This window comes from Pollicipes pollicipes, unplaced genomic scaffold (genome assembly GCF_011947565.3).
Source record: "Pollicipes pollicipes isolate AB1234 unplaced genomic scaffold, Ppol_2.1 Scaffold_4740;HRSCAF=5597_pilon_pilon_pilon, whole genome shotgun sequence".
In the NCBI taxonomy this organism is placed as follows: Eukaryota; Metazoa; Arthropoda; class Thecostraca; order Pollicipedomorpha; family Pollicipedidae; genus Pollicipes; species Pollicipes pollicipes.
The window spans coordinates 2,855,884-2,875,355 of record NW_023596545.1 but is presented as its reverse complement, the minus strand read 5'-3'; the positions used below and the strand labels follow the sequence as shown (position 1 = coordinate 2,875,355).

The window sequence follows — 19,472 nt, the reverse complement described above, 5'->3', positions numbered from 1 at the left end:
CCCCAACCCCCATCTCCCCTCCCCGGTCGACGGGATTTGGTGGTCCCCACAGTGACAATTTATCCGACGCCAGGCACCAAGGATGGGGAATCTGCATTCCAACTTCTAATGGTCATCTGGATGCGATCTGCTGCGCATGCGTGATTCGCTAAACGAACTTAACTGTGACGAGCATCTGCGTACGAACATTCGTGGACGATATTTTGCCATACGAACTTCAGCGCGCACGAACATTTTCGCTAACATTTTCGTTTCGTTTTCACACAATTTCGTTCGCTATGATTTTCTCCGGCCAAAGATTTAGCATCCAAATTATACGATTCAGGAAGGTCTTATATTACAATTTTGGTGGCCCCTGGGTCTTATCCTAACTATCCTGACGAACTTTATGCATGCCAACTTTATCCTTCGACCAATGATCGACAAGCCTTTCGTTGCGTACTTCTAACCGCAACTCACATTCCATGCCCACAGCATGACAGCTTCGGATTGCGTTGATTGACCATCTTTGAGGATTTATGCTGCTCCATAATAAAATACTCCTGAACAAAAGATAGTAATGATTGTGAAAATGTGCCTCCTTGGTGGTTTGGTTTCCCTTTTCAAATAATTTCCAAGCATTGGCCTCCTTATTACCACACGTATGGTTATTTTCCTTTGTGAATTAGAGCAAGCTTTGTCTGTGAATGACACTTTAAAGCTTTGCCCATCTCAGACAGGCCCCAAGCAGTGACCCACACCCTCCGTTTCAGTTTCTGCATCGGATGTGTGTACGACCACATGTGCCGTGCGAGTTAGATCCGGAGAGAGGTAGCTGCAACACATTTGGTAAACGCCCTGGTGAAGAGCGTGACGTCGTTAGCACTAACAGCACTGCCGTTTCGTCCGTTCGATATGCAACATCTGCGACTTCTTCCCACCACGGGTATGCTGTTCTCGGTCGGTGTTGTGATTTCGCGCACAGTCACGGGCTAGTGAGCTTAATGATTTCCAGTAAAGCGAAGAAAGTCGATGCGTCTGCCGATATAAATACCATGAAAAAGGCTATAAGATGGTGTTCGTCTACAAAGCAATACACGACAGATGTTTATGTTTACTCGAGTGTGTTCTGCAAGCACTGCACGGTGCTGGGTACCAGTGGGTATAAAGTATCCAAACTACGGTTTGCCGACTCCCACTTATAATCATATCACACCATTATTATCAAGGTGTGAAACGTGCAAATTTTACTTACAATTTCATCTCTACGTTCTCAGCGAAATGGAACGATACAGATAAGCAGTTTCTGGCCAGCGCGCTGTACGCTGCGGACAACCAGTTCACGTGTTCCTTTACGACCTTCGTAAATACGACCACATCTGGTTTAACATGCACAACAACATCCACAGCGCATGGGGCCAAAGTCGCGCATCACGTGACAAAGCTACAGTTTATTGACAAAATATAGCCTCCCTAACATCACATGACAAAGCTAGACATTCATTGACAAAAGCTGGCCTCCCAGCATGACGTGACGAAGCTACAATTCATTGACAAAAGCCAGCCCCCCCCCCCCCCCCCAGGAAAGCCTCTTTCACTCCGTGTTCTTTTGTGCCCCTTTGGTGGGCGGTGTCTTTGTCTCTTTACTTTACTGTCTAACGTACGTCCACTGTGCTGCACATCGACACAAATGCGATCCAGCCTCGCCCAGCACCTTTCAACATCATCATCCCCTTTGCCCACACCAGCACGTCACCACCGGTCAGTGTCTGAACCACGTCTCTCATCAAGATTCACGACTCTGGAGGTCCTCTCTGACGATGCCGCATCACCCGCATCAGCTGCTCACTCGCGCAGTCCCTGCCAACGGCACCGCCCGAGCGACGTGGAAGCCCTTCCCATCGCACGGCGGTGTCGCTGGCACGCTCCGACAGCCCCTGTGCTGTGCTGTCGCCGCCACGGCGGTGTCACCGGCACGCCCCGACAGCCCCGGTGCCGTGCCGTCACCACCACGGCGGTGTCACCGGCACGCCCCGACAGCCCCGGTGCCGTGCCGTCACCACCACGGCGGTGTCACCGGCACGCCCCAACAGCCCCGGTGCTGTGCCGTCACCACCACGGCGGTGTCGCCGGCACGCCCCGACAGCCCCGGTACTGCGTCGTCACCGCCACGCGTTCCCTTGAGGACGTTCAACTGACTGACCCCAGGCCAGGACAATGCCCCTCGTCGGCGGGAAGCGGCCTGAGGCGGCCGGCGGGGGCCTAAGACACTGCACCTCCCCACCCCCCGCCCGTGTCTGCGGGGCTTAAGACGCTGCACCTCCCCCCCCCTGTCCGTGTCGCCGGGGCCTAAGACGCTGCACCCCTCCCCCCCCCCCCGCCCCTGTCCGTGTTGTCGGGGCCTAAGGCGCCGCACCTCCCCACCCCCTGCCCGTGTCGCCGGGCCTAAGACGCCGCACCTCCCCACCCCCTGCCCGTGTCGCCGGGGCCTAAGACGCCGCACCTCCCCACCCCCTGCCCGTGTCGGCGCTTAGCCCAGCATCGAGATCACCTCGAACAGCTTGGCGATGCTGCCGCCCAAGCTGATAACCTTCTTGGCGGCATCGACGATGTCGCCGGTGTCCACGGTGCCGGTCAGGTCGATGTCAGCTGTCTCCCGGCTGACACAGTTCTCGTGCGACACCTGCGCGAGCTGCTCCGACCGCATCCTCCCGATTTGGTAGGCGGCCCTTTACCTGGCGGTCACACGGCAGCGGCGTGAGGGGTGTAACGGACTCACCCCCCCGGCAGACGCCCTCGTCCCCCGCCGGCTGACACAGACGGGCGTCAAGGGTGTGATGACCTCATGGTCAGACTAGTTTCCTAGGTGCAGGCGATGGGCTAAAGGCTTCGTGCGTTGCATTTATGTTGCCTGCTGCCTGGCTGGATAGTGAACATCAAAGTGAACAGAAGTAGCGGACATCGGTGCAACTCTGGGCTCATATGACGCGCAGACAAGACTTGGGAAACGGTGATGGAGACGAAAATCGCATCAACGCCAGCTCCTCTCTCACGAAATGCATTGATCGCTTTGCCTTATGGTAACGACATGTATGATGTCCGTTGCGAATGTCCATAGACATATATATGTATAGACATAGACATATATATGCACGGGGGAGTGCCAGACCAACATGTGCGCAAAACCCACAACCAAAACTCTATTGCTCTGAACTGACTGAAAACACACTGATCTAAAACCATTTCCGAACAAACGCCGTCTACAAGTTCTTGAAGTCATCCTCATCAGAGAATGAATGCCTGACTTAAACAAACAACTTAAGTCATGCATTACTTCGGACCTGTTCAGTCACTCAATGGCAGCGGGGTGATTCGATGTCTTTTCCTTTTCCATGTTGTTAAGCTGGCTGGAAAAGTGGTATACGCCTTTTGAATGTGTTTGTAATTCAACTAGATATTTGAGTGTATATATTTTGCCTGATGGTCCAACAATGATTATGTCTTGTCGAGTACGCCTTCGTATTTTGCCATATTCAAATGTTTCCGTCCGACCGCCTCACATTGCTTTAAGAATGGAGAATGAGTGTCCTTGAAACGTTAGCTTGTTTACGCTTATATCTATGGCCAGGTTATATTATATATAGGCGAGCTGATTTATGACTCACCGAAAACGACGAAAGATTTAATTCGAGCAATGGAACAAACGCACAAGAACTGATGACATGTACATTTGCCCTTGCGTAAAACAAAACTTCCCTTAACGAAAGCATACTATCTACGTGCACGAATATATATATATATATATATATATATATATATATATATATATATATATACATATCGGTAAAGTGAACAACACAGGCGCCTGTGGATTTCACTGATGTTAATACGAGCGGCAACGTCTTGAAATGAATGCCTTTTTAATGGTGTTAGGTATCGGTTTTAAGAAAAAAAAAACATTCAAGATCCTTGTTTGTAACTTTTCCAACATTTCCCTGCATCTCAAAAGCAGTGCAGCAGCAAACTGCTGGATCACGAATTGCTCAAATAGGTAGAAGCCTCTTGCCAAAGCAGCCGTATTGACAGAAACGAACGGGGTTCGGACAAAAAGTCACTAAACCTCTAGTTCTAACCGACATTGGCATAAACAACGAACTGCTGCGCCCCTGTCGCCCTCTTCTAAACGCGTTTCTCCCACCCAGCGCCTGGCCATGCGCCCCTGAGCGTGGACCGACAGTGGCGCTGTCGGCTCCGGCTGGCAAGTGGCGGACATAGCCCGCACCCCCGCACCAGCCGCACCGGCGGAGCGGAGCACGACCGCAGCACCGGCGCCGTCACACACCAAGGGCGCGTCACGGGCTGCCGGCCGACCTCCCACCAAGGACGGCTTTTTAACGTCGGCGTTATTGCAACGGCTGGGTGCGTGAGACACCAGCAGTGGGCCCGAACAGGTGTGCTCCGAGTCCGGAGTCCGGGCGGACTCCGAGTGGATTCCGGACTTCTGACTTCTGGAGCAGGGTGATACTTGCCGAAAATAATTTGGATTCTACTAGTAATTCGGAACTTTTAAGGCCGTATTCTCCAGTGTAATGTAATGCTGAAATGATTGGCTCGGACTCAAGACACTAGCGGTCGTATTCAGACTACGACTTTTGGACTCGCATTTAATAAGAGCCCTAGATGCACTGAATACAAAGATAAGTGTTAAGGCAGCTCTGGAAGGTGTATGGAAAGTCGGGTAGGGTAAACTACAAAAAGGCGGATCCAGCCCAGCCCAGCACCGCGACAGTAGAGACGGTGGTTCCCCGGCGAAAGGGTTATGGTCGTAGGCTGAACTTGAGACAGCATGAAAACTGCACCAGATAGGTGTAACTGAGTGATTGTAAATTTGGCCGCCATCGGGTCAAATCAGGTCATAGTGGTCAAACTTACCACTTTGTAGATTTATTTGCCCCCGATAAACACCTTTTGTTACTTCAATAACTAAGCATGGTACCACGATGCGGAAGGCGGTGTTAAATAGGTTTTGGAAAACGTATCAAATGGGCACTAGTGAGCATCGACGCATATGAATTATGACAAAGCATGTCAGGTGAAAGGGAGGAAGGCTGTTGTTGCATTGGTATGTACGACTACATCAAAAACTGAACAGGACACATCGATGTGGGAGGCAGTTTTTGGAATGTCTTACATAGCTGTAAAATTTGTGTCATTGGCCAGATAGAATGACATTAAAACGCAAAATGGGTGGAGAGATGTCGATGTTTAACCCAGCCTGACCTTGGACGACCTGGCAATGCTAAAGCCACCAGAACGTTGCTACTGCATGTCGTTGATACAGACAAGGAAAACAGTCTAGGAAATATATTTGATGTGCATATTCTGCAACAACTAAGCCATGCTTTTATTTTGAAGCAAAATATCAGCGACACGAACTCGAAGACCGGTGGTAGGCTATGAGCCCAGGGATTAAAAGCTTACAGCTTTCACAACGCGTGTAGAAAGGATGTAGCCTAGCTTCTCGAAATGTCAGTGCCGTGCCGTTTGTTCGGACGTTGTTCCGGAAAAACTCGGGGGCCCTCGAGTCCTCTGCCGTTGAGCGAATGTTGAACACGCCGAGAACTAGGCCCCGGACGGCCCCGACTCGGCACCGGGAGATGCCGACGAGCTAGCAGGAATGCACGCCTGCTATAACGCTTGAGCTTCGTTCCGACAGTTCTGCTGCAGCCATCCGGTGCATTTATTCAATGGTTTGCTTACTAGATAGCACAGGACGTTGATCCGTATGTCCTTGGAGTGCATGCAACAATTGGTTTATGGTGTGAGTGACTCACTCAAGACTAAACGAAGTTCAGTTGCTGGGGTTATCTCTGGAAGAACCATTAAAATAGTTTTCTCACAAAGCACTGCGGATAATGGGAACCCACTTCTGTTCAACGTGCAGTTAAATGGAAAACAGCTGCCGCGTGTGTAGTCATTAGTCATCAGACGCCACGTGATACGTGCGGGAACGTCCGCAGACGAGCGTGATCCGGCTCCACAAACCGGAGCCACTCTTCTCCGGACCGAGAACACAACGTCTACAGACGAGCCTGATCCAGTACCACAACGTATGCAGATGAGCCTAATCGGATTCCACAAAACGGATTCGCTCTTCTCCGAACCGAGAATGCAACGTCTATAAACGAGCCTGATCCGATGCCACAACGTCTACAGACGAGCGTGATCCGACTTCACAAATCGGAGTCACTCTTCTCCGGACCGAGAACACAACGTCTACAGACGAGCGTGACCCGACTTCACAAATCGGATTCACTCTTCTCCGGACCGAGAACACAACGTCTACAGGCGAGCCTAATCGGATTCCACAAACTGGAGTCACTCTTCTCCGAACCGAGAACACAACTGGCACCCTGCATACCAGCCGCTAGTGATGCAGTAACCTGTCGAAATTGCTACGCGCAGCGCCAATAATTTAGACGGGAATTAAGCCGAGTGAGACTTAACGTCATCATCGTACCCATCTAGGCAAAACTCTTGCCACAGGCCCATGTGATATTTACTTTACCATTAAATGCCAAACAACCAAATACTTGCATTAGGCCTGCATTCAAGACTCGAGTGGCCTTTCGATTTCAGATGACCCCGCTACGAACCCGAGACATGCCCTTCACATGGACACCCCACTCTCACAGCGCGCGCACGTGTTAACGCCTGGCCCCACTGACCTGGTCGAGCACCGCGCTCGAGATGGGCGTGCCACCCTTGGAGAGCACGTAGATGGTGCGTCGGCTGCCCAGAGGGCCCAACTGCATGCAGTGTAACACCACCAGGTAGGACTCGTAGTCCGTGTCCAAGATCACGAATCGGCCGGAGATTTTGCCTGGGTGATCACAATGCAGAACACGGTCAATCACGGCGCGGAACGAGGTCAGCCACAGTGTGGAGCACGGCCAGTCACCGCGCGCCACTGACCGTGTTCCACGGACACGGTCAGCCACGGCGAGGAGCGAAGGGGACTTGGGGTCACCATGGCCCAGATAACCGAAGAACTGCGTCAGACGTGTCCGGTAAGTGGCATGGATATTCAGATGCGAGGAACGCCGGGCCTTTGCGGACGGAAATCACCGGAACGCTGTTTTTGCAGTGAAGCATGCAGGAAATTGCTTCATCTCTTCCTTACTCATATGACATAATTTGGCAGCCGTTGGCCTTTCACCTTGCAGTGCATTCTGCACAATTGTGCTCTAGGTTACATGGGGTTGCCATACAAACACATCAAATTGTGATAGCACTCTGCTACGCCGTTGTGGCCTTAAACAAAGATCAAAGTGGCTTTTTCTGTTGATCTGTTCTCCTTTTTGTTGGGGAGGCTTATAGACTGCAAATTCTTCCCAGCCTAGAAAAATTGGACACAATCCAAAAAAGAAAAAAATATAGATATAAATAAAGCAGACCAAATATTGCGGAAAGACGAACCAGCCAATTTAATTTAGCAGTTATGAACTGGATACGTCATGGACACGAACTGGCAATGCTAAGTTGTGGACTCCGTCGACACCATCGAGATCGGCTGGAAAGAAGTGGCACCATTGATACAGGACATGGAAGCCACGGTGTCCTCATACGCTCTTGTAGGGAAAGATACGACTGCATTGAGCGAACAGGCGTTGCATGTAATGATGTGTTCCTGAACAACACAAAATTGAAATGAGCACGAAAAATGGTGTTCGCTCCAGCATGCGTATCGCACAAGGCGCGATGATGATCTCTTCTTAACGTCAGTTCATCTCAGTTTTGGACAGGACTAATTATATCATAAACGTAATGAATTGCACGCATGAGAACATACCTTTTGGTCGCCCACACAATGACAAACACGTATAAACCTGATAGGGGGGGGGGAGGGGGGGTGTACAAGCTGCAAGAGCCCGAATGTGCGCGACTCTGATGAAGCCAAGCCCTATTTCCCACCAGGACTGAATGCACACTGCATAGCGTCGGCGCGCATACCAACATGGCTGGGAGCAGCTCCAGTGAACCTGCGCAGTGTCGGTTGGCGCAGAAGCGGCAGAATGTTGCGGGCCGGGGTGAACGCCGGCGACATCGGCGCCATGACACACCGGATGCAGTCGCCGTGGGAACACAGAGCTGTTCATGGACCGGCAGTTCCGCGTCCCGCGGCAGCCGACGACCCCACCCGTCCGCCGCTCGGAGCCATGCCAAACACCAATCAGAGCGCGTTGCAAACACGCGGGTTTTTCGGCCTGCTGCTTCGTGGGATGCGAATGACCTCAGGTGCCGCTCGCTACGGAGTCAGCTACAATTACCTGTAGCTACAGTGAACAAAAGGTAACAGTCAGGATCAGCCAGGGCTCTGCCAGTGACTGCCACGTGGCCGTCGTTTCAAGACTCCTGTGTCAAGCCGGGGCCCTGAGTCGGTGTTTTTTTGGACTGGGTGGTGCACTAAACACGCGGCAGATGGCTCACGTGGCACAGTCCATGGCGCCTTCGCTGGATAGCGTAGCGAGTACGCCAGGCCTTAAGCGCCACTCACTCGTCGAGTAGGAGGCCTTGTAGAACCCTGGCGTTCCGGTGCGTGTCAGAGTGCCCACGGACCCGTACTTGATCTCCACCCCCGCCTTCTCGGAGGCGGACAACTCCTTGAACTCGTACACCTTGAACGTGTCGCCCTCCTCCTTGAACTCAAACTCCATGCAAGAGCTGGTGGTCTTGACCGCCCACTCGACCTTCCACATCCCCAGCACCTGGGGCACATGACGAGGCACCGAGGTCAGGTAAGGTGACAAACGCACTTTCGGTGATGCAGAGCTCGATGCTCGATCTGGCGGGCTATGGAGCTGGAGGGGATAACACAACGCCGGCAAGTCAGGCATACCAGCATGTTCAGCGTTGACCGTGAGTTCAGACAATAGATCATCGGGGAAAGTTAATGTGATGACTGCAACAGTCATCAGATATAGCTTTTATTGCGTTACTGCTATAACACCGCAGCTGTGGCAGTTACATCCATCTCTACCTTATACGCGATGCCTTCACCATAATGTTGATTTATTTGCCAAAGGCACGCTACCAGAATTATGTTTCGGCGCGCTTGAACACGAACAGTCATTGCTTTGTAATGACTAAACGCTAAACATTGCATGGGCTTTGTTTGAAGCCACAATGGATGCTAAGGGCCATGCTTGCCTTTCTTCGCACACTTGGTAGTATAAAGGTTTGACGACTGAGGATTAAATTATCAACCGCTGCTTCGAAGAGGCGCTGTCGTCGTTCCGCCGGTTACACTGGCCATTTGGTGTAAGATGAAGGCTATGCATACACATATATATATATATATATATATATATATATATATATATATATATATATATATGTGTGTGTGTGTGTGTGTGTGTGTGTGTGTGTGTGTGTGTGTGTGTGTGTGTGTGTGTGTGTGTGTGTGTGTGTGTGTGTGTGTGTGTGTGTGTGTGTGTGTGTGTGTGTGTGTGTGTGTGTGTGTGTGTGTGTGTGTGTGTGTGTGTGTGTGTGTGTGTGTGTGTGTGTGTGTGTGTGTGTGTGTGTGTGTGTGTGTGTGTGTATTCAAACAGCAATACATTGTAATTTACCGTCTAGAGGCGCTTGTTTCAATGAGTTTAGCAGGTTCGCCATGCCTGCAATACTTGGTCAAATAGCCTCGTTTATGAATAGCCTTGTATAAATAGTTTGGCTCAAGTAGCCTTGGCTAAAAAACAATCCAATCGGTGGCAAATGTGACTGCATATTCAGGCAGCGTTTGATGGTAATCGGCCCTTCAGAGCACCAACCGCTGAATGACACAATATGCGGGTGGCGGGCGCCTCCTCCTGACGAACCTCATGGTTCATCAGGACGAGCCATGGAAACGCGACACATTAAGGCACACAAACGCCGACGACAGTCACGACGGTCCGCGGAGGCGTGACCTGCTACCATGGTCGTGACTCGCTATTTCGTGCGATTATTAAAGGAACTCGTGACCTTTCACTGTGGCTATCGCCGAATCAAGCTCATGACCAGCAAGTGCCATGTACTCACTTCATGGCCATTAGCAAACTCAAAGCAAAACCCGGTGATTTACAAGCCAATTTGCTATCATGTGTACGTTACAAGCCAGGCCTCCACATGGTGTGCGCACCACACTTCACATGCCCTTTTGTCTCTGCATATATATATATATATATATATATATATATATATATATATATATACATGCTACAGGACGTTTATGAATCCATGTAACGAGGCAGCAATAACTCCAAGCGCACCGTGCGAGGACGGATCTGCATAGGACCCGCCACACACATGCGGGACTCACCCGTGACTGATCGAAGCTCTCCACCGGTGTGGGGTTCGGGCACCTCTTCATGGCGTACAGATGGCCGGCCGCCAGTGGGCCGAGGGCTGAGGCCCACAGTATGACAGCGAGCAGAGCCATGTCTGCCGGCCGGGCGCGTCACAAGGTCAGACCGTCCGCATCGCAGGGCTGAGGCCCACAGTATGACAGCGAGCAGGGCCATGTCTGCCGGCCGGACGCGTCACTCGGTCAGACCGTCCGCATCGCAGGGCTGAGGCCCACAGTATGACAGCGAGCAGGGCCATGTCTGCCGGCCGGACGCGTCACTCGGTCAGACAGTCCGCACCGCAGGGCAGAGCGCCCTCAGTATTACAGCGAGCAGGGCCGTGTCTGCCGGCCGGGCGCGTCACTCGGTCAGACAGTCCGCACCGCAGGGCAGAGCGCCCACCGTATGAAAGCGAGCAGGGCCATGTCTGCCGGCCGGGCGGGTCACTCGGTCAGACAGTCCGCACCGCAGGGCGGGGTCTTCAGAATACTCAAACTGTGGCACAAAACGCATTTTGAGTCACACTTAGGTTCACACCTCAGTATACTTGGAAGGACATGCCGAGGGAGTGAAAAATCTAAAGGGCTCTCGCTGCCGAGCGATCAGCCGAGCTTTGACATTAGATTTATCGAGAGCGACTATACACTGACTCAATTCAAAAAGCGGAGAAAATAAGCACATCAAACATTCAAGTGCGATTACTCCAAACAGAAGGCCACTGCTAGTCATAACTAACGCGTCGACCTGCGTGCTGCGGGGAATCGAGCGGCGACGTCCATGTAATCCAGGAAACATCTCACCCCCCCCCCCCTCCCCGCTGCTGGAGGGAAGGGAATTTAACGGTTAAATGCACACACTAAGCAGTCGTGCCTTACGTGGGCTTTGGGAGTGGGAGTGAATCTTGCATACACCTATGTATGTACTAATGTAGTCGATTGAACTTGTTCAGTACTGGAGAGCCTGCGGGCAGCTTGATTTGTATCTTTGCCGCACACCACCACCGGTCGGATGCCAAAGTTACACAAATTTTCGGGTTTACCCTCCCTCTTCCTCCAGCAATAACGGGAGTATCTCTCACGTGCGTGTGCGGGGGTTTACTCGAAAACATTCAGCCACCGGTACTGCATCGGGTGACGTTCGTAAACTAGGCACGACTGGTAGCTTACTGGAGAGAGGCACTGCAGGTCACGCCCGCTGATGAGGATCGACGCACTGCCGGTGGGAGGGGCTACCCATGGGGAACCCGTTGCAATCGCGACCCGTCACAGCTAAACACAAGGACACCTCTTCCGACGCACCGCCCACTAAACCCTGTCAGGACTCAAGTGCGCCCGCCCCTTAAAAACACAAGGCGCATAGCGCAAACGTTTGTCTACAAGATGGGCACCGTTCCCTAAAAACACACGCACAGTATCAACTGTCGAAATCAGGGCAGCCCTCGGAGCACACCCAGCAAGTACAGCGTCGGTTCCGACGAATCCAGCGGACTCCGAACAGCAGAGAGACGACGCGGTGGCGGCGAACGCCACGGGATCAAGCCAGCCCATTTGTTTGAACCAGCCCGTGCCAGGGCGCGACGCGTGTGAATAGTGACAACACAATGAGCGCGGAACGAGGGGAATGGAGTCACATTCAGCACGCCTCGCTGCCGGTGGAGCACGCTGAATGCGTATGCGGCCTCGGCGCCGTAAGCTCCGGGTCAGGTAATGCCCGGGTGAAAGCGTCATGTCAACGTTTTGAAATATCTTTTTAAATGCAGGCTTATCTACAACACGAACAGGAAGTGTGGGCCAAGTGCCAAGCGAATATTTTGCATTAACACAACGATCCACGGTAAGCGCTCGCGCCCGCCGCCGCCGAGCCTCTCCAGATGGCAGCATGCACGCCCGTGCATTACAACCCGTTTTCAGGCGCACACACCGCTCCCCGAGCTCCTCAGCAGCTGCCGACAGTCTCTGGCAAACATAACCAAACCCACCGGCCGAGAGCCCTGGCCGGGCTGCACCTTACCGTCTGCGCTGGTGACCTGGGGTCGGCGTGCGTGCCCTCGCGGCGGAGCGTATCGGCAGAGGTGCGGAGCGCGTCGGCCTGCGGCGGCGGAGCGCGCGGCAGCAGTGGTGGCGCCAGCGGCAGCAGTGGTGGGGCCAGAGGCCGCGCCGCCTCTCATCCGTGCGGCCCGTATCCGTGGAACCGGACTAGGCGCGGCACCGGTGACTCACTGCCGCCGTGCCGCGCCAGCGACAGATAGACGCGTATGCGCAGCCGTGCGCGCGGCGGCACTGCTCGCCGCTCCGCGATGACGTCACAGAGGAGCCGGTTACCGGGAGTGTTCACTGCTGACTGAGGCTACAGATCGGAGCCTCACAGGGTACAGAGGCCGCCGATCAGGTCACCACCGAAGGCCGCGGTCATCTGGTCGCGCCCTAGGTTCCCTGGTCGTTTGTGCTAGACGGCCGGCAATTAGGTGGGATACATAATGGACGTAACAGTTGTAAAGTTTGAAGGTAGGGTACCGCAGTAAATTGCTCCTTAAGGGTATAGATGTTTGAAATAGACTAACTAGTTTGATAATGATGACGCTTTCACATTAGCAAGGAGTAGGATTGTTCCGATGAATCCAGCATCTGTAGTAACTTAGAGGCATTTGCCCAGTGCAGAAGAAAGTAATTTTCACTCCGTCTCTGAAATCATTAGAGCAGTTTACAATCCAACCAGTAATCAATTAATAGCCCAGGTTCCTCCCACCCAAACGATTTTGTGTTTGCAATGCCCTCGGGGTCGCTAATGATGTCACAGGAGTCAGGAGTCAAGCGATCTCGAGGCACTCACGATCGCGTATTCCATACAAACTGTCTGAGTGCTCCCAAACGATGTTTACGCTCTTGTGACTGATGGCTGCGCTACGCAAACGGAATTGTTAAAGTTGATTGGCCTCAGGTCGCCGCAGACCTACGCTGGCTCGTAGGGAAGCAGCTACTACCGCAGACCTACGCTCGCTCGTATGGAAGCAGCTTCTACCACAGATTTACGCTGGCTCGTAGGGAAGCAGCTTCTACCACAGACTTACGCTGGCTCGTAGGGAAGCAGCCACTACTGCAGACTTACGCTGGCTCGTAGGGAAGCAGCTTCTACCACAGACTTACGCTGGCTCGTGGGGAAGCAACCACTACCGCAGACTTACGCTGGCTCGTAGGAAAGCAGCTAGTACCGCAGACTTACGCTGGCTCGTAGGGAAGCGGCCACTACCGCAAACTTACGCTGGCTCGTAGGGAAGCGACCACTACCGCAAACTTACGCTGGCTCGTGGGGAAGCAGCTACTACCGCAGACATACGCCGGCTCGTAGGGGAACAGCTACTACCGCAGACTTACGCTGGCTCGTAGGGAAGCAGCTAGTACCGCAGACTTACGCTGGCTCGTAAGAAAGCAGCTACTACCGCAGACTTACGCTGGCTCGTAGGGAAGCAGCTAGTACCGTAGACTTACGCTGGCTCGTAGGAAAGCAGCTACTACCGCAGACTTACGCTGGCTCGTAGGGAAGCAGCTACTACCGCAGACTTACGCTGGCTCGTGGGGAGGCAGCTACTACCGCAAACTTACGCTGGCTCGTAGGGAAGCAGCTACTACCGCAGACCTACGCTGGCTCGTAGGGAAGCAGCTACTACCGCAGACTTACGCTGGCTCGTGGGGAGGCAGCTACTACCGCAAACTTACGCTGGCTTGTAGGGAAGCAGCTAGTACCGCAGACTTACGCTGGCTCGTAGGGAAGTGGCCACTAGTTTTATTACACCAGCAGGGATTGCCAACAATTCTAACAAATCTTGTCCGGTCTAAGCCGTTGAATAGCTTGTTGACACAAAAGGGGGCGGAAACCTCATGCTCTCCAAATAAACCAGTTGGAACGTGGAACAAAAGATGAGAGTGCCCAGAGCGATGATAATTCGTACAATTCCTGGGGCGTTGAGTCTGGCCGAATAACTAGATGCGACAGCGACGGAGGTTTGGGGCAGGAGATGAATTAGTCCACTTACCTCATCCTAAACTCGGAAGCGAATCGGAAAGATAGCCGTGCTTTACATGTCGTGGCGAAGTCGGCGTATGGTGTAATTGGAAATACGTGTCAGCTGCCCCAGCCCAGCCCACCAGTGGAGTGGCACTTGCAGCTCGTGAGGGTTGGATACATGTGGTGCCACGGCATGCAGCTACTCTACAACGTGTGTGCTAAAACACGCTTGGCGACAGTGGCTGACAGTGAAAATGATTGAGAATCACGCTTATAGATTGGATGATTCCCTATCAAGATTACTGTCAGCGCTGGCACTTGTGGCCTGCAGTCAAGTGACTCGCTTCCTCTCCACTCGGCTGGGTGAGCCTGACACTCAGGTGACTTGTGGCCTGTAGTCGAGTGAATCGCTACCTCTTCACTCGGCTGGGTGAGCCTGACACTCAGGTGACCTGTGGCATCCTGGCGTTTTTGCACCCGGCCAAGTGTTCCTTCCTGCCCCTGCTTAGTTTGCTCTTATATGGACATTTGGAGACCACGGCCCCATGAAACTCCACACAAGCCTTGTTACTTACAAGTTAGTGGAAACAAAGCATTTCAGCAAAATAACACATGCATCCCATCCCACTCCGCCACTCGTTGCTCAACAGCGTATTTTCACATGGCGTTTGTCCCTAGCTGCTCATAAGGTGCGCCAAGAAGTCACAAATGGAGAAGTGTGACGTGAATGCCTAAAACTGGCTCGTAATAGACCTTCTTTCGAGTGTAAAAACTCATCAGGGACAGCGAAAAAGGAATGTGGTACCTCGCGCTGGTGCCGTACTGGAATGCGATACCTCGCGCTGGTACCGTACTGGAATGTGGTACCTCGCGCCGGTACCGTACTGGAATGTGATACCTCGCGACGGTACCGTACTGGAATGTGATACCTCGCGCTGGTACCGTACTGGAATGTGATACCTCGCGCTGGTACCGTACTGGAATGTGATACCTCGCGACGGTACCGTACTGGAATGTGATACCTCGCGCTGATACCGTACTGGAATGTGATACCTCGCGACGGTACCGTACTGGAATGTGATACCTCGCGCTGGTACCGTACTGGAATGTGATACCTCGCGCTGGTACCGTACTGGAATGTGATACCTCGCGCTGGTACCGTGCTTCCCACGTAACAAACTTCAGTGGGCAGATGTCCGTTGATGACCGCGTTGACGACCGCACAAACTAAAGGATTAAGTTGTTTGGGTAGAAAAGGGTCATTTCTTAAACAAATTAGGATTACCTTTGAGGTGGTTAAAAATCTTAATTCGAGAGTACGGTTGTGAATGGGACATGTTTCTGTTAACACTTTCGTGCGCTTAAGTTGGGCTTTTGAAGCATCTTTGTCGGTTTACCGCCTGTTGTGATAGTTTAGAGCTAAGTGAATTTAGCGTTGTGAGCGGACTAGACGTTTGGAAGCAAGCATACCACTCTGAGATGAGTTTGGAAATTGTTGTATAATCTGATGGAGCACGTCGCAAAGTAACGCACACACAAGATATATGCTAATAGGATCACATCGGGTACCTATGAAGACAAGTGAAAGGCGTTTAACCAGGGCCTATCAAGAAGATAGGGCAATCAAGAAGGCCCTGGTCGAGAATATCAAGAACAATTAAGAAAACTCTGGTCGGGGAGATCGAGGACAATCAAGAAACCCTGGTTCGAATCCCAGCAATTTCAAGGAGAGGATTTGGGTTGCGACGTATACATGGCTGATGGCCGCGACGTATACATGGGTGATGGTTGCGACGTATACATGGAGAGTGATGCGGAGCTTGACTGGAATGAAACAGCATGAGAAACATTGTGTGTGTGCTAACACACCAGACGGCGACGAAAGTCCCCAGTATTCCATTAGTGAAAAATAAGCCCTTTTCACAACAGCGTTATGAGACGAGGAACTGATAGGGTCCCAATCTGAAAAGCGCGAAAACAGCGATAAACGGGAGCGAAACCCAATGTGTCGTCAGGTCTATTAAAAAAGCCTTTGAATATTACTCCGGAACCGATGCAAAAGTTACACTCGTTGTTTCAAACAGTGGCGCAACTACATTACTGAATGCCAATCCATAAAAGGTCTGCTGGCCGGACCAGATCATGGTCCGCTCCTCAGCCGGCCCGGGACGTCCCGGAGGTGATAGCGCTTGATGACTAGGCTCCAGTGAAGTCATGTGTTGCCGATACGGGGCTGCCTCTGCGGTGGCTGACGTCCGGCAGAGCACCGGTGTTTTGCAGCGGCGCGCCGTTACAAAACTTTTGCCGCCGCGGCAGCAGAAGTCAAGCAACAGAAGTCAGGCGCGGCTCTGCGCCTCGTGATACACTCCAAACACTACGGTTTTCGTTTTGTTTTAATCTCAAAAGTGTCCATTGCGGTCTATTATTCGATTTGGAGAAAACGACAGCGCTTATTTTCAGACGCGATTATTTCCAGTAAGATATATCTAACCAGACATCTATCAGGCCCAATAATCAGACATCTTTGAACTAAAAAATGACATTTGTTTCGATGCTTATAAAGTGCTTACGAAACGGCGCTGTCCGACATTGTGGCGAGCAATGTCCGTTTAATCCATGGCCAATATGGTGGTCAAGTCGGACTTCACCGGGAAAGAGACGAAGCTTTACTATTTGGAAGATGAAAATTATTGGGCCGAAATATCTGAAAAGGGTTTAGTCCTAGAACACATCGCTACGAGCAAAATATGTTTACTTTCTTACTTGTGCCATTCTTTCCGCATCGATTTTTTCCATAAGTACGTTTCTCCTTATGATGCCCTTGAAGAGCTTCCCTCAACGCTGGCGGTGATTTTACGCTGGTGTTGCTGAACAGAGCTGAAATGCCTAAAAAGTCATCGTATATCGGTGTAAAACCCATGGAATGCTGTCAGGTATATCAAAATAGCCGGGAAATTTTACTCCGCAAACATTCTTGTTTACTATCCACGTAGTAATTAGTCATTTCATGCCTTTCCGGCGTATGGTTTTGTGCCATGAGACCCAGACTCACAAATGTAAAATGACGGAAAGGTACATCATGACTAAAAAATACCACTTCCGCCACGAAATTCAACCGCCGTTGTGATCGGCTCGACAATCGCTGGGATTCACTTCTGTTTGTTTATCCTGGTTTTCGTGCATTTTAGACTTGGTACCAAATTCAGCTCCTGTCTAATAACGCTAGCCCCTATAAAGGGATACGGGATACTACGCGGTATACAGGGGGCGTGATGCTCAGTGATGTGCTCAGGTAACCGTGCTAACAGGTCAAGGATTTTTCATTGCTCCCTCAGCCCGATATTTCTTCATTCTGCCCGAATGCGTTTGGGCGGGGGGAGGGGAGGATGCATCAGAGAGGCAGTGGAGGGGTTCAAGTCAGTATTTCGGGAAGGGGATAAAAGTGTATAAAGTGACGCCTCTTTACCTATACCAAAGTAAATTTCGTCAGTGAATGTGTGTGGGACGATGCTGCCATTTCAAATTATGGAAATATTTTAGTGAAATTTGCATGCGCTGATGACAACCTATCGCCGATGTATCGTAGCGATTTATTCAATGGCATTATCTTACTTACAAAGGTGCCCTAACGTCGGTGTAATTTTCAAGGATGGAGTGCTTGTCTCCATCGAGCTGTTGCACTCGCATCGGTTGATTTGTATAACACCAAATCCCTATTCATCCAGCTATCCAAACGAATCTTGAGTAGTTCGAACCAACTGGGTGCTCCCAGGACCATAACAAAGCGTGGTGTTTGCTACGCAGGCATTAATAATGCATTTCGAGCAATTTCGACCCTTATGTACACCAGCCTTCCCGTATGTGTTATTTACCGTTTCCTGCATGAATATAAAGACCGGAAAAGGTTTCCTCCCGCCAAGTAACGCCATCGCGTAGGTCATAGCATCCATCTGACCTCATTCGCCACCACAGACAGCAATGCTCGCCCACCGCCTCCGAATGCCGCTGTCACTCAGAACGCGTGCAGCTGCATGGACATGACTCAGACCGTCATGAGGCCGTGGAGCCGGGACGGTGACCCGAGCCGCTTCACTCGCCGGGTCCCCTTCACAACTCGCCGACGCGACGCCGCCACACCCGGCGTGCGCTGTCGTGTATGACGCGGGCCCGGCGGCCGGAATTGCGTGCTCTGCTGTCACCACGCGAGCGTATTTTTATCGGCGGGCGCGGCGCCGAACCGGAGCTGACTCAGTCCGGAAGCAGGCCGCCATCGCCGCGGCTGCCCGCTGACTTCACTCCCACCAATTGACGGGCCGTGTCCCGGGCCGGCCCGCCCGTAATCGGTGGACGGCCGCGGTCCGCTGGTGGCGCGTGGCCCGCCGCCGCACTGGCTGGTTCTGAGTATTGGACAGCCTGACCGCCCTGGCGGCTGGAAGCTGGCGGTGATGTGGTTGCAGATGAGTCAGAAGATATTTTTGGCCACATGCATCATCACAGTTGTCTACAGCAGGCGTCAAACAATTCGTCACGCCGTTTTCCTATAACCGCCGCAGTTTTAGTTCGACCTTATTCAATTTGTAAGTTACCACGGCTGCTTGATGGCTGCTGGTCGTCATGTATAGACGTTAGCAGTTCTGAGAGCAGAGAAGCTGCAGACGTTCCGACCACAGCCTCCTTCAGCGCTGTATTGAGAGCGCTTCAGCAGCTGTGTTCACGGCTCTGCCGCAGAGCAGAAACGTCCAGCGATTTCCTGCTCCTACGTCATACCAACTCTTCTTACCCCCTTCAGTTTCCCACCACTCATAACAACTCTTCATCTACATACCACTCGCAACTCTTCAGCTACCCACCAATCGCAACTCTCCAGCTACCCACCACTCATAACAACCGAGGACACCCACAGCGAGTGTACCTCAGAATGTTAAATGAAAAAAACTGAAATAGAGCGGTCGGCTTGGGTAATGTGCAATACGGAGTGCGATAGTGGGCTTAGGGTCTGGGTATTTGTACACGTGTGAGCTATCCTGTTTTGCATGCTGCGATATGCCGTATGCGTCGTGACTAGGTCGGTTCCAAAATGTGGAAAAGCTATGTGCATGCCCAAGATGT

At 52.0% G+C, this 19,472-nt stretch overlaps 1 protein-coding gene across 1 annotated transcript; it reads right to left on the bottom strand.

The window, feature by feature from the left end:
* Positions 1-2,509: 2,509 nt before the first annotated feature.
* Positions 2,510-12,459, bottom strand: LOC119098882 (apolipoprotein D). Its single transcript, XM_037221926.1, has 6 exons — positions 12,372-12,459; positions 10,337-10,458; positions 8,537-8,747; positions 6,708-6,862; positions 2,663-2,714; positions 2,510-2,628 (listed from the first exon to the last, which is right to left on the bottom strand). The coding sequence occupies exons 2-6, from the start codon at positions 10,454-10,456 to the stop codon at positions 2,510-2,512; spliced, it is 657 nt and encodes a 218-aa protein (XP_037077821.1). The 5' UTR covers positions 10,457-10,458; positions 12,372-12,459.
* Between the last annotated feature and the right edge of the window lie 7,013 nt (positions 12,460-19,472).